This window comes from Centrocercus urophasianus, unplaced genomic scaffold (genome assembly GCF_019232065.1).
Source record: "Centrocercus urophasianus isolate 14NV4802_14NV808 unplaced genomic scaffold, USGS_Curo_1.0 seq_12, whole genome shotgun sequence".
Lineage (NCBI taxonomy): Eukaryota > Metazoa > Chordata > Aves > Galliformes > Phasianidae > Centrocercus > Centrocercus urophasianus.
In genome coordinates this window covers 26092860-26107774 of record NW_024884364.1, presented here as the reverse complement: position 1 = coordinate 26107774, position 14915 = coordinate 26092860, and the positions used below count along the sequence as shown (strand labels likewise).

The window sequence follows — 14915 nt, the reverse complement described above, 5'->3', positions numbered from 1 at the left end:
AAACCCCACTCCCTTGCAAAAGTGTATCTGTATGTCTATACATTAGGAGATTAGTAGGGCTGATTGTTACTGCTATTTACATTGCTTACGTTTTGATCAAGAAGAACAAATGTTTGAATACTTTTCCATATTTAGAAGGAAAGAAGCAGGTTTTTTTCATATTCCTTTCCAGAAGAGAAATGCTACGTTTGAGGTGGTAAAAGAGAATTGAAAATTGAATCCATGAATGCATCTTTTTTTTCCAATCACACCAAACTGCTGTCTTTTGTATGTTCTTCTAAGGACTGAAGACTGGAGCAAAAAGCTGTAGATGTACTGATGTTGTCAGGAGCACAGAAATGAGAAAAGCTGATGGAAATCTATTTATAAATTCACTAAAACAGATTCCATATAATTAAGCAGCTTAATCACCAAAATGCATATTTTACACTCTGTCACAAACTTTCTTTGTGAAACTCACTGATCAGTGTGCTACGCCTTCTAGTTTGCGGCCAGAACTTCAGCTTGGATTACACTGTATCGATCAGATGTGGAGCCTTGTTCTTAGAGTGGCAAACTGTTAACAGCTGTGCGTAAATATGCAGAGACATTGAGAGCTACACTTTAAGGAATACGCTTTTTTTCTTTTGCAGTTTTCAGTGTCACCACACCTAGCTTTTTTTAATGTTCTGAATATTGCTCTAACAGCTGTCCATTCAACTAGATGCAGTAGACCTTGTCGCCTTTCTATTTATGTGGCATTTTGCTAGTTAGTTTTCCTGTTTCATGTATGTTTCAACTGCTATTTGGAAAAAAGATTTATCTTTTGCACTTTGAAAGCTGCAGGCAAGTATAGTTTTGAGAAAAGAAGCAAGATATATACATATATTCTCTTTTTTTTCAATGAAGTTGTTGTTGATGGCTGATTAAAGACAGACTATCATAGAAATGTAGAATCACAGAATGCTTTGGATTGGAAAGGGCCTTTAAGATCATCCAGTTCTATCCCCTGCTATAGGCAGGGACAACTCCTAATAGATCAGGTTGTTCAAAGCCCCATCTAGCCTGGCTTTGAACACTTCCAGGGTGGGAGCATCTACAACCACTCTGGGCAATCTGTTCCAAAGTCTCACCACTCTCTCAGTAAAGAATTTCTTCCTAATATCTAGTCTAAATCTGCCTCTTCTATCTTAAAACCATTTTCCCTCTGTCGCTACGTGCCCTTACAAAAAGCCCCTCCCCAGCTTTCCTGTAAGCTGCCTTCAAGTACTGAAAGGCCACTATAACGTCCCCCCAAAGCCTGCTCCAGAGAAGAGCCACAGCTCTCAGCCTGTCCTCATAGGGGATGTGCTCCAGCCCTCAGATCATCTCTGTGGCCCACCGCTGGACCTGCACCAACAACTCCATGCCCTCCTTGTGCTGGGGACTCCAGAACTGGATGCGGTACTCCAGGTGGGGTCTCACGAGAGCAGAGAAGAGGGGCAGAATCACCTCCCTTGATATGCTGGTCACGCTTCTTCCCAGCAGGAAGAGCAGACATGTTTAGTGCTGTGCTGCTCTTGCAATGATCTACTGGTGAGCCCAAGGCTGGTCTAGGAGCCATGTGGCCATAAGCAGCCATGGTTTCTCCTGTACACTTTGTGACTGTATCTTACACAGCTGTGGAAGAGGTGGGGTTCCTGTTGCCTTGTTAGGCAATCTCCCATCATTTTCTGGTCATTATAAAATACCATCCATGGTTTCCCTGAACTTCAAACAGCTTTATGAAAACTTGCACCTTGCAATTAACTGTGGCCAGTTTTTCTCTGCTTTTATTACCTGTTTTTCCTCTGTACTACAGAAACACTTGGTGTCATGACATGCTGAAATCCTATGGACTCCATCCAAATCCCTCCAAGTGTGTTTTTTCAGTCTCTGACTAAAACCACTGACAGTGGTTTTTGAGCATTGACAGGTAGATCAAGAGTTTGAGGATTAAAGCAGGCCTGTTAGACCCTGCTGGCTGCTGGTAGGGCTGCACCAGGCAGCTGAACATAATCCTCAGCCTAAGCTCAGCTCAGGCCTAGTGTTGTGGGCCCAGCTTTCTTTTTATTTCTAACACAGAAGCCTCAAGTAAATATACAGAGGTAAACAATGCTATAATTGTGAACCAGCTGTAGCACCATATATGACAAATAAGCTTGAAGACTGAACTTTGTAATTAACCCCAGACTGACAGCAGTGTTGCTCCCCTTTTTTGCTTTTGTCCACAAACTGTAGGCTTGTCTGCTGATCTCTGGGTGAAATTTCCAGCAGCTTCGTATGGTTTTGATTTCCACTGGGGAGGTACAGCTTTGCACTGTACCTCTTGTCAGCCAGGGATTACCAGAACACAGGTTTGGCCATGCTCCTCCCACAGACTGCTGTGTACTACAGATCCCAGGCAGCTTTTTGTCTGCTTTGTACTTCTACTACAGAGTGGAAGTAGGGACTGGATATGCTACCACCATTTTCCTGAAGAGTAACCTCAGTGAAGAGTTGCATATGTTCATATGAGAGAAAATTCAGAGATCAGCATTTAAATCAGAGATCCTGCATGAATAAATAAATATGCAGTACTAAGTCAATCATTCTAGTCATTCAAGACTACCTCATAGTGACAGGATAGGGTGTGATTCAGTTTTTATTCTCCATAAAAGTTTGAATGGCCTCCTATCAGACTAGAATATTCTTTTTATACTGTACATTGTGAACATTTTTCCAGTTAAAATAAAAAGGTTATGTGATGTAATCAGTGACCACACACGGCCCGTCAAGTCATCAAATAAAAAGTTAATAGAATAGTCTAGTTCAGCTTTAGTAAGTGATAATAACATCTTTGTATTTTCTAAGAATCTTTCACCACAAGGCCATAAACTGTTTATACATGGAAGCATGTTGCCTAAGATATGCTGACTGCACTAAAAAAAATGACTTGTGTTTACCTCATTTTATCATAGAATCACAGAATGGATTGGGTTAGAAAGGATCTTAAGGATCATCTAGTTTCAACCCACTTGGGCAGAGCTGCCCCCACCAGCTCAGCTGCCCAGGACCCTGTGCAACCTGGCCTTGAATACCTCTAGGGATGGGGAACCACAGCTTCTCTGGCCAGACTGTGCCAGGGTCTCACTGTTCTGAGTAAACGATTTCCTCCTAAAATCTAATCTAAATTTTCCCTCTTTTAGTTTAAAACCACTTCCCCTTGTCCTGTCACTATCTGGCCGTATAAAAAGATGGCCTCCCTCCTTTTTATAAGCTCTCCTCAAGTACTGGAAGGCTGCAATGAGGTCTTCCCAAAGTCTTCTCATCTCCAGGAAGAACAACCCCACCTCCCTCAACCTTTCCTCATAGGAGCTGTGCTCCAGTCCTCTGATCGTCTTTGTGGTCCTCCTCTGGACCCTCTCCAATAGCTACACATCTTTTCTGTGCTGGGAGCCCCAGGCCTGATTGCAGTACTCCAGATGGGGACTCGCAAGGGCAGAGCAGAGTGAAACAATTCCCACTGTATGGGAACTGCTGAATCATGGCCTGAACCTCTGATTGATCACCTGAGGCGAGCCATGAGCCAGACAGAGGAGCACAGGTGAAGGCAATTCACCTGTGCTGCTGGAAGGGGTGGAGCCTGGCTGCACCTCTCTTAGACCCATTTAGGAGCTGACTCCTCTGGAGTTTTGTAGTGAGCCTAGGATGTGGGTAAGCATTCTATCTATTCTCTTTTTGTCATTATATTCTGCTTGCCAAACTCTCTTGTTTATTTCATAATTATAGCACCTTTATATTCAATGATTATATACCCACCATCTCCCTGTTGGCCACCCCTCTTTTGATGCAGCCCAGGATGCTGTTGTCTTCCAGGCTGCAGATGTATACTGCTGGCTCATGTCCAGCTTTTCATCCATCGTCCACAGAGCTGCTTTCAGTGAGTTATTCTCCCTGTCTGCAAGCGTATCTAGGATTGTACTCAGCCTTCTTCTCAAGGGCCCAATCTTCAAGCCTGTCCAGATTCCTTTGGATGGCATCCCTTCTATTATATCAACTGCACCACTCAGCTTCATGTCATCAGCAAACTTGCTGAGGATGCACTTGATCCCACTGTCTATGACATTGGTAAAAATGTTGAAGAGCACTGGAGCCAGACCTCTGGGAGACAACACTCACTACTGGCCTCCATGTGGATATAGATTGATCTCAACCCTCTGCCTGTGGCCATCCAACCAATTCCTTATCCACCAAATAGTCCACTCTTAAAATCCATATCTCTCTAATTTAGAGATGAGAATGCAGTGTGGGACCATGTCAAAGACCTCCAAAGTCTATGTAGATTACATCAATTGCTCTTCTTCTATCCATTGATGCCATCGCTCCTTTGAGGACTGGACAGGTATGATTTGCTCTTGGTGAAGCTGTGCTGGCTCTCTTGGATTACTTCCTGGTCTTACATGCGCCTTAACATAGTTTCCAGGAGGTTTTAAAATGTGAGGAAGGAGTATAATTAAAACATGCCAAAATTCTTGGTCTATCAAAGAACGTGATGAAGAACAGGAACAGCTCCTGTAGCCTCACATCTGGGTTTCTGGATGGCAGCCCAGGTAAGCAGGGCTCCAGTGCCAGGTGTTGCATCAGCAGGAGCCGACAACCCTCAGCTCATCTAGACGTGGCTGACTGCAGCCGCAGTGGAAAATTCTGTATGTTACTGATTATGACCAGTATTAGCACATTTTATTTTTTGTGATGCTGAGTTGCTTTTAATGGAACTATTTGAGTGTTACTGTTTTGACACTGACGTGCTTGGTGACTGTTATGCCTTTGATATTGGGGGATCTGGCTCACAACTGCTGCCAGCTGAAATGTAAAACATGGGTACAAATCCCGAGTTCTTTCACACATTTAGTTTTCCTGAATGGTTTTACTATATGGGTTGTAGCTAGCTTGTGCTTACTTAAATCTTTTTGAGAGTGGAAGTGGTAGAGGAGTTTGTGACTGCAAATTGGTAATTTGCTGCATGAAGTTGGAGTAATAAACTTGGCTGCTTTTGCACACTGTTGGCCTCTTGCTGTTAGTCAGTCAGTGCAATGAACAATTCATCAGACGTTTCCAGACGAGGGCTGGGCCTCGGCTATTAACCCTGTAAACGCAGCAGCGAGTTGTTTCAATCTGTTCCGCAACATCCTCAATGTGCCGCTTAGGGGGCGGTGTAACCGCCTGCTGTAAGGACGTGCGTGCACGGCGGAGGAGGGCGGAACGCTGCGAATACAGCGCAGACGGACTAAAACGAATCCAGACTGCCCACGACTGACGACGAGGTTCCACGGAGCCGCCTGGCGGCAGATAGTGGAGCGGCGGGGGGAACCGCGCTGCCGCTGCCGTTGTTTCCAGCGGGGAAGGACGGGGAACGCACAGGGACTGAGTTGGAGCATGGCGGCGTGCTGGGCTGCCCGCTACTTGCGGGGCGGGCGGGAAGGGCTCCGTGAGTGGCGGTGGGACGGGAGCTGGGGCAGGGGAGTCGCGGGGCGGCGGCTCGGCGGCTCGGCACTTCCTTCGGTCTTTGCTTCCAGCGGCCGGGCCTGCCGAGCGGAGTGGTGACCTGCGGGCTGCGCCGTGCTAGGGCGACCCTGCGGGCGTTTGTTGTTGGGGCGTTAGCGGGGAGCGGGTGCTGTGTGCACTATCGGTGTGTCTGAGGAAAGACTAGCGGTGCTATGTCCTGTCCCCCTTTCTGTAGAAACCGACGTGTAAAGAGGCTTTGAAATCGCTAATTTTAGGTTGTGTGTTTTACCAGGCTTCAACTCTGTACTCTCTGCTTCTCGACTGACGTCAGATGAAGTTACTCGGATGCGTAATGAACTCTTTACCAAAGAGAAGGAGAGGCAGTTATCTCTTTATCCACGAATTGAGAAAATCGAAGTGAAATACACTGGAAAATCTCACCCTGGCAGCGTGTTTGTAATGAACAAAGCTTTCTCTACACCGTACAATTGTGCCATGCGTAAGTGAATGGACTCTTCAGCGGACTCGTAAACTGCATGAATTATGGAATCATAAGGTTGGAAAAGACCTCTAAGATCACCCAGTCCAACCGTCAGCCTGTCCCCATCACGCCCACTGACCACATCCATCAGTGCCATGTCCAAACAGTTCTTGAACACCTCCAGGGACGGTGACTCCACCATTTCCGTGGGCAGCCTGTGCCACTGCCTCACCACTTTGTGAGAGGAAATTTTTCCGAATACCCAACCTAACCCTCCTTTCAGCTGGTTATAGAGAGCAATAAGGTCTCCTCTGAGCCTCTTCCAGACTCAACAATCCCAGTTCCCTCATCTGCGCCTCATAAGAGTTGAACTCTTTTCTGATGTCATTCATAGGGAAAATTAGTTACCAATGGAAGTGTTTGCCATCCAAACTTGAAACATTAATGCTAGTGGTGTTTTAATGACCTTGGTAAGGGATGTGTATTCAGAATATTTGTATTTAAGTTTACAGCATATTTTTAATGTAAACTCAGTGTTTACATTAAACTAGATGACTACATGTAGGGAAGTTGGACTAGATGACATTTAAAGGTCCATTTCAATTCTAAGAATTGTATGATTCTATGTATATATGACTAGGTGACCTTTAAAGGCCCTTTCCAATTCAAGTGATTCTACTGTTCATCATGTGAAATATATCTTACTGGTGTGAAATATATTAGTAGAAATGGAGTTGATTTTTCGTAGGTTCTGTTAATATCTCATCCTTTCAAGTCACTTTAGAGTAGTTAAACTTGCAGTGTGTTGTTAGAAATGCAGAGGTCTGAACTGCTGGCTCTGAGGAATGATGTTAATAACTGTGTAACTTGTTTTTCACTTTCTTTAGATTTAAGCGAATGGCATTGCAAGAAATCTGTTCTAGCTCTTGTGGATGGTGAAGTCTGGGATATGTACAGACCCTTGACCAAGTCTTGCGAAATTCAGTTCCTCACCTTCAAAGATGAAGATCCAGAGGAAGTAAATAAGGTAAGTCTGCATTTTAACTGATTGCAGATGACCTTGATCACAACCATTTTATTCTGTATGCCCGTTTTAGTTCCTTGAACTTCGTTGTTGTGAAAGTTATAGGTATTTTTAATGGTTGGCACATCATGGTTATTGTTATTTAGAGCACTGTGTGGGCTGGCTGAGATGAAGGCATCCCTTTCAACCTATATTGTTTGATTATACAATTTGAGATTTAAATATCTCCAGAGAAACAATTAGCTTGCCTTTTCACAGCATTGCAGAGGTTGGAAGGGACCTCATTGGGTCCAACCCCCCTGCTAAAGCAGGTTCCCTACAACAGATTGCACAGGTAAGTGTTCAGATGGGTCTTAAGTATCTCCATACAAGGAGACTCCACACCTTTCTGGGCAACCTGTTCCAGTGCTCTCTCGCCTTTACTGTAGAGAAGTTAGTACAGAACTTCCTATGTTCAAGATGTAAGGCTATTACTCCTTGTCCTATCACTACACAACACCGAGGCCTCATCCATTTGCCTCTCACCTTCCTTTAGGTGTTTATAAACATTTATCGGATCCCCGACTTTTAATTTTGATTCTCTTGATGAATGTTCTGTCACCAAACAGAAGTTTAAATTTTAATGAAAGTAATGTTTGGGTTGGCGTGGAGGTTTGTGCCCAATTCAGCGAAATGTTGGTGTTCTTGGGTGTAAATAGCTGATGTTAATAAACTGTGTTCTGAAATTCTTACAGGCCTATTGGCGTTCCTGTGCCATGATCATGGCAAGTGTGTTAAAGCGGGCGTTCAAAGAGGAGTACTCTGTGAATCTGGTTAAAGCTCCAGAAGTGCCAGGTAGTATAAATGTTTTGTAGTTGATTGTCCTGTCTTTTTCTGCTTAAATGAGTTCTAACAATGTTACAAAAGAAAATCAGAGGCTCCATTTTCCAATGATTGAATGTACTTAGCATTTGTATGTGTTATCTGGAGTTGTTATAGCCTTGTATTTGGTAGGAGGTAATCATACACTTTGCAAAATTTGGTGTTAAAAAGAAACCAATCTACATAAATGTCATAGAGATCCCATAGAATGACTAGTTTCTTATTACTACTTTCTTGTTATTGAGGTGATCCAGAATTTGTATTTGATTATGTTAAGAAGTTGGGCTTTAAACTGTACTGACTCTACGTAACATCTATGTGGCTGCTCTGTGAATTAGGTGGACTGGAAAAAAGACAGGAGCTTATCTCCTCTTAAACTGTTTTTCTGTATCAATTGATAAACTAAGGATTAAACCTCAGTTCCTTTGCCATCTACCCAAATTACTTTTCTGAAGTAGTAGTTTTGGTCTATGCTTTGAAGATGTCAGGAGTCTTATTCTGCATGATACTGGCAGAGAGAGGGAGGAGTAGATGAGGGAATCTGTGCTCCTAGATGCTCCACTGGAAAAATAATTATCAAAAGCAAAATGTAATGTACCAAGATTTCTTGAACTTATATTTATCAGGCTGAAAATAATCTCTTCGTTCAAGTACAGAAGATTGATCTGAGTGGTTCCTGGACAAGTGTTATAGTGCTTCAGATTACATAAAGTTAGTGACTTAAGGGCATGACCTTTTAATTGTGAAGCCATGTGGGGAGTGTGAGCACTTGAATTATTAAAAATTGCCATGTATACATCAAGTTGGAAGATTATTGGTGTTCGAATAGGGTTACTAACAACTTGTGTTCACCTGTAGCCTAACATTCACAAAAGTGAGAAAACACACAATTAAGATTAATTACATGGACTTGATGATCCTTGTGGGATCCTTCCAACTCAGGATACTCTGTGATTTTGGTAACAAAGCTTACTACACAATTATATATTTGACATATATAAGAACACGGTTGGTTGTTCGGAGTCTTCCTGCAATTGATTCCCTTTTTAACAATTTTGGCATTTGTCTTGATTGCTAGATGTAGAGCAAACATTTGGCATAATCTTGTGTATGCTAACGTACATCATTATGGTGTAAATGTAGAAATAATGTGAACTTACTGCTGTCATAAGCTTAATTTTTAAGGTGTCAATAGCTTGATAAGCATTCACAACCTTCTTTTAACCATTATAGTTCAGCTTCTAATGTTGTCTGATTTCTCTATGCAGTGAATTCTCCTTTATAATTGAATAGTGCAAATTTGGTTTATGATGCAGGAAGAAAATACTGTGAAATACTTTCAGAGTGTGTTTTTTTTTTTTCTTTCATTTTTGGAGATATACTTTTTTTTGTTCTTTAGTGTATACTATGTCGACATCAAATTCAGACATTTGGAATGAGTATTTCACAAGCGGTGATGTGAAAATAGCGGCACAGATTTAAACTGCCATTTGAGTGTGTGATCACAGCTGAAAACCTGTATTTCATGATAAACTTTCTTCTATTTTTCTTACTCATTTTGATGTATTTGTAAGAGTATAGTTTGGCAATGAAATGCATTTCGTTACAAATGTGAATATTTTCTCTTTGAAATTGCAGTGATCTCTGGAGCTTTCTGTTACGACGTAATTTTGGACAATAGACTGAATGACTGGAAACCAACAAAAGTAAGTGCAATAATTTGCCCAGAATGTTTTGTAGCTTCCATCCTTGTCCAGTGGTTCTTTGGTGGGGGAAGAGGGCAGTGGTGTAGATATATTTTTTTATTTCCCCCCCCCCCCCCCACGCACAGTTTTCATAGGGTGTTTTATTTTACATTGGGAATAGCCTCAGAAACTACATCTCTGCATTTATCATATACTGGCTCTTGGCTGAATAGAGCTCTCAGCACACAAACTGGGTTTCTTTTGGATGTGTTTAAGTGCAGAGCAGTCCTCCAGATACTTACAAGTTTCAGCTTTAATCTGAAATACAATTTCAAAGCAGTTGGTGTGGCTGTTGGAACCTCAGTGCCATCAGCTCCACTCCTACATAACTAACCTTGTTTGGTAGTATAGGTGCCACGGTAGGCTTACAGCATTTGTGTGAGTGGAATCCTCTGACAGTAAAAGTGTCTGTAATTCATGTATTTCCACCTAGTAGTGTACAGCACAATCAGTTTATTGTTGTAGAAGAGCTGTGAACACATTTAGCTGAAACACTTCTTAAAGCTTGTATTTCGTGCCCTTGAGTAAACCTAATCATCTACAAACTTTGGTAGCCAGTGTTGTCACGAGCGTTTGACTTCTCTGTTCTGTCTGCTTGCCAAAATACCAGCAGATATGATCTGCTAACAAAGAAGTGTTAGTACAGTGCAGAATTTTTCTTTGTTATGGCCTTGTAGTTAAAATGACAGTCTGAAATACTTTGTGAATGATGTAATAAATCTGTGTATGCAAAGTTTTGGTGATAAAATTCTAACTTATACAGTGTTTTTTCTTTTGATTCCACCAGAGTGGAGATTGTTTATGATTGGAATTGTGACTCTGGGAAACAGAGTACACAGATAAATCTTGAATGGTGTCAAGATTTATATATGAATACATCGTATTAGGAAAACCTGAGAAGTTTAACTCCCAACAAATACATTTTTTCTGACAGAACAATGCCTATTGATATGTTCTTTAGCATTAAGTTGCTAATAATCAGTAAGGATTACAATCTTATAGCAGTAGTTCTATACTTAGGATCTCGTTAGTTGTTTTGTCTAATACTTAGTGTTTCTTGTGCTCTATTCAGTACAGCTATGAAACAGTAGTGACAGATTTCCATGTATCAATTACTTTTTAGGACAATTTCCGTTCTCTTACAAGAGATGCCAGTAAGCTAATTGATAAAGACCTGCCATTTGAAACACTGCACGTTGAAGCAAAAGTAGCACGTGAAATGTTTCAGAATAACAAGTAAGTGTATGAGTTTGCCTTAATTCACTTAAATCCCTAGAATAAGGTGTGACAGGTGAGTAAGGCAGCACATCTTTCACTACTGTGAAAGCGTGCCAGCTTGCTTCCGTTGTCTTTGTCCCATTAGCTCATTTCATTGTTAGTATTCCCTCCAGAGGGCACCACGTTTGCTGGACATAGTTTTGTGAGACGTGGGAAGGCTGCGGTCTTCTAAGTTTAATATTGAGCCTCAAGATTTCATACCTTTGAACTGAAACTCTGGTGATTAGACTTTTTGTTTGCTTGTTGCTTTAAGCCTCTGCTGAAAGGCTTTCATGTTTAAAGAAATGTAGATTTTTCATATCTCAGTATCTTCAAATGAATATTTGATGAAATGTGGTTTGTGAGCTCTACAGGGGGAAAATGGGCAAAATACTCTGGGCTGCGCTACAAAGAAAGCCTGTTTAAAGGATTTCTTTTAGCTGACAGACCGCTTACTGTTTGGGAAAAAATTACCTGGTCCACATCTTCTTGGTGGTTGGAGAAAAGTAGGGAAAATAATAAATAATTTGTCATTTTGTGAATTGAAATTTTGCTCAAAGCTGAAGTTATTGCAAAAACAAATAGTATTTTTAGCTTAATTATACTAATGTGACATACAGATGAGTATCTCTTTACTAGGTTGGCTTTTAAGCATTTAGAACTGGTAGGAGCTGACTTCTGTTAATGGCAGTAGACATTGTATATGTTCCTAGTATGAGGAGAGACTGCTCTGCTGTCTTGTGGATGAGCAGTTGTTGCATATGACCACGTGTTGCATTTGACCTGATTGTCTGACCTGATAGTGTCTGCTGGTCTGTCAAGGCTGACAAGTTTGACATGGTCTTATGTCTTGAAAACCTTTCACGTAAAGTAGTAGATTCATTTTATCTTTCTGAATAAAATTTTTGAGAGAGCATGGATCTCTGAAGACATACATATGCTTTATGAACAGTACATGCCAGTACACATTGGCATGTGAAGTTAAAGGTTTAAACCTTGTTTAAAGCTCTCATAAATACAACCATGATAAAAGAAAAATGGTCCTTGAACAAATCTTTTCAGAACTCAGTGTTAAAGGTAAGAATTTTTTTTTCTTGTTCAGATATAAAATGGAGATGATAGACCAGAAAGCTTCTCAGAACAAGGAAGGAATTGTAGTACTACATAGGTGAGTAAAACTAAATTCTTTCTGTAATATTTCATTGAAAGATTTAATTATATTGCAAGTAATATCTGCAAGTAAGAAAAATAAGTTACTTATAGATTTTAATTTAAAAATCACTCTTAATTGCTGTTTGTATTCTATCAAGGCTTTTTTATTATATCCTTCCTTCCACTCTCTGGTTTGAATGACAAATTTAACTCACTGTTAGAGGCAGCATGGCTTCAAAAATTTGATATCTTTTGGACTTGAGGTATAAATTCTCTAAAGTCATTTTAGGAAACTGGGTGACCTGTACTTTTGCTGCAGGAAACCTAGAAATGCTAAACTGGGAATGTGCTTAGATTTGGTTTGGGATTTGTGTGGATTTTCTTTCATCGTCTTTGATGTGTTCTGTAGATAGGATTTTGCTAATCACAACCAAGTAGGATTGTAATTCTATTTGATTATATTTTAGTCACAACGGATTTTCTTTCCCCTTTGGTTTCCATCAGGGTTGGTGACTTTGTCGATGTTAGTGAAGGACCTCACATTCCAAGGACAAGTTTCTGTTTCCAGTATGAGATAACAGCAGCTCACAATCTTCAGACTAGTCAATCTGAATTGATAAGGAGGTTCCAGGGTGTGTCCCTGCCAATCCATTTGAGGGTAACTACATTTTTTCTGCATTTTTTTCCTTCATTTTCTGCATTTTTGCTTCTCTTTTTAAAGTTAGGGCATTTGGTGTATTTTCTGATCTTTATTTTATACTGGTGATAATTCAGAGGCAAGAGGAGTTTGCGTAGCAGAAAGTGATGGCTCAGGATGATGATAATGTGGGTGTTAGAGGTTAAGTTCCTTGGAACTCTTGTGAATGTGGAATCAGAATTGGAAAAGTTGACAATAGCATACTCTTAATGTTATCTCTCAGTATTCCAAGTGTGGTTTCATTTGTGCAATTGCTGCATGGCTATTTCATTAGCCTTGCCTTAGTGAATTGTTTATTGTTGTGAGCTCACAATCTTTATTCAGATTGAGGAAAGAGCAGAACTTTGAATTGCACTCATGATGAAGGGTACTGCATCTAAGTCTTTCATTTATAAGAGAGTAAAATTTGCAACAGCAAATCCTAGCACTAATCTTTTTTAAGGAAGGGCTCTGCAAAAATATAGCTAGAGACAGGAGTCCTTCTTCCCCCTCCTTTTGACTTGTGTTATATTGGCCTGTGATCTAGAATATGTGCTATTGTCTTTACTGGGAAAGTTTGTAGGAGACAGCTGATATTTTTAAGCCCTCTTTAATCAGAGGAATATGGGCAAATTGGACACTAAAGTAATAAGCAGTAATGTGTGAATTAGGGTCTGAGATGGTTTTTATGCCATAATTTCTATATACTTGTCAGGATCTCATCTATAGTAAGATTCTTTTTCTACCTCTGGTAACATTTAATAACATTTAATACAGGCTCATCACATTGTGTGGCACAAACTGCTGGAAAGATCAAAGAGACTGGTAAGTCTCAGTGGTGAAATTCATGTATGATAATACACTGTGATATTTGAATGATTAGAGATGAGTAATATTGTCAGGAATATATCTTTAAGAATGGAAATGTTAATGGGTGAAGAAAAATTGAATGCACATGAAATCTAACTGCTTTGTAGTAGAGAATGTGCTGGTATTGTTTTTGAAGTTTGGCTATTGAAATGCATTGTACCATTCAGAGAAACAAAAACAAAAAAACCCCAAAACATTATTTGGTCAGTATCTTTTTTTTTTTTACTTTTCCAAAAAACTGGAGCAAAATATATTGGATTTTCATGACTGAAACTGTCTGCTATTGAGAATCTCAGATGTTTTTTTTAACAGTCTCTCTAAGCTATTTTTAATTATCACTTGAGACTGCATCAGTATTTTTCAAATATAAGGAAGTTTAAAAGTTGAAATTGGCTTATCCAAGAAAAGTTTTACAATGACTGAATAAAGGCAAGTTTTTAGGATAAATGGATCAACAAAATCTAAGTTTGCATGTAACCGGAGACTGACTTTCAGTGCATGGTTAAACATAGGAAATCATAAGAATTAAATAGCAGAAGTTTTTGAATCTTCAGATTTCTTTTCTCTTTAGACTGTCCTCTCTCTTTAGACTCTCTCTGTCCTTTCTCTTTAGACTGACAGTGTGAGGGGAGGATTTTCAGGATCCAAACTTAGATCATGTTTAAAAAGCAATGACAAAGTTATGTTTCTGCAGGTCACCGAGGAAAAAAGTGTGAAAGCAGCAGCAGAAAGTCATGAGGCAAAAGACGAAACTGAAGAAGGAAAACCTCTGTCAATGTAACTTAACCTCTTAATGTACATAATAAAATAGTGTGGATTTTATATATTTTTCTTTGTTTGCTTGGCTTATTTGTGCCACGTGTAAAAATGTTTTGGTTTAATTCGTTTGAGTTCTGTAGAGCTGAATCACGGACAGATGATTTAGGGAGCCAGTATTTCACATTGCACTCTACTTGAATTTCAGTTTTGTGCTACTGCTAGGCATTAATTTTACCTTTTTTTTTTTTAAAAAAAAAGTTTCACTTGTGACAACTTACCTTGCAAATTACCTTTGTCCTTATCTCAGGAACAATTTTATGGATCCAGATGTTGTCCTCTCTGATTTTTGCAGTTTGGCCATCCTCTTCAATGTGATACAATGTCAGGACCCCCTTGTTTAGTCTTACATGAAGAGAGAATGTATAACTCCTGACATGGTGTATTTCTTGCTGGAGATTCCTGATGAAATTCCACTGACTTCTTTGCCTACTACATTAGGAAGTTGAGACAAATGTCTTGAAAACAAACAAAAAAATCTGCAAAAAAAAACCTCCCAGAAGTCAATAAAGGCTTGTAAAAGATTCTTACTTTCTAATTTTGATTTTC

General features: G+C 40.1%; 1 protein-coding gene across 1 annotated transcript; it reads left to right on the top strand.

Moving 5' to 3' along the window:
- Positions 1-5289: 5289 nt before the first annotated feature.
- MRPL39 (mitochondrial ribosomal protein L39) lies at positions 5290-14372 on the top strand. Its single transcript, XM_042810972.1, has 10 exons — positions 5290-5467; positions 5777-5983; positions 6853-6992; positions 7724-7823; positions 9489-9556; positions 10719-10831; positions 11955-12020; positions 12509-12662; positions 13458-13505; positions 14245-14372. The coding sequence occupies exons 1-10, from the start codon at positions 5416-5418 to the stop codon at positions 14329-14331; spliced, it is 1035 nt and encodes a 344-aa protein (XP_042666906.1). The 5' UTR covers positions 5290-5415; the 3' UTR covers positions 14332-14372.
- The last annotated feature ends 543 nt before the right edge of the window (positions 14373-14915 follow it).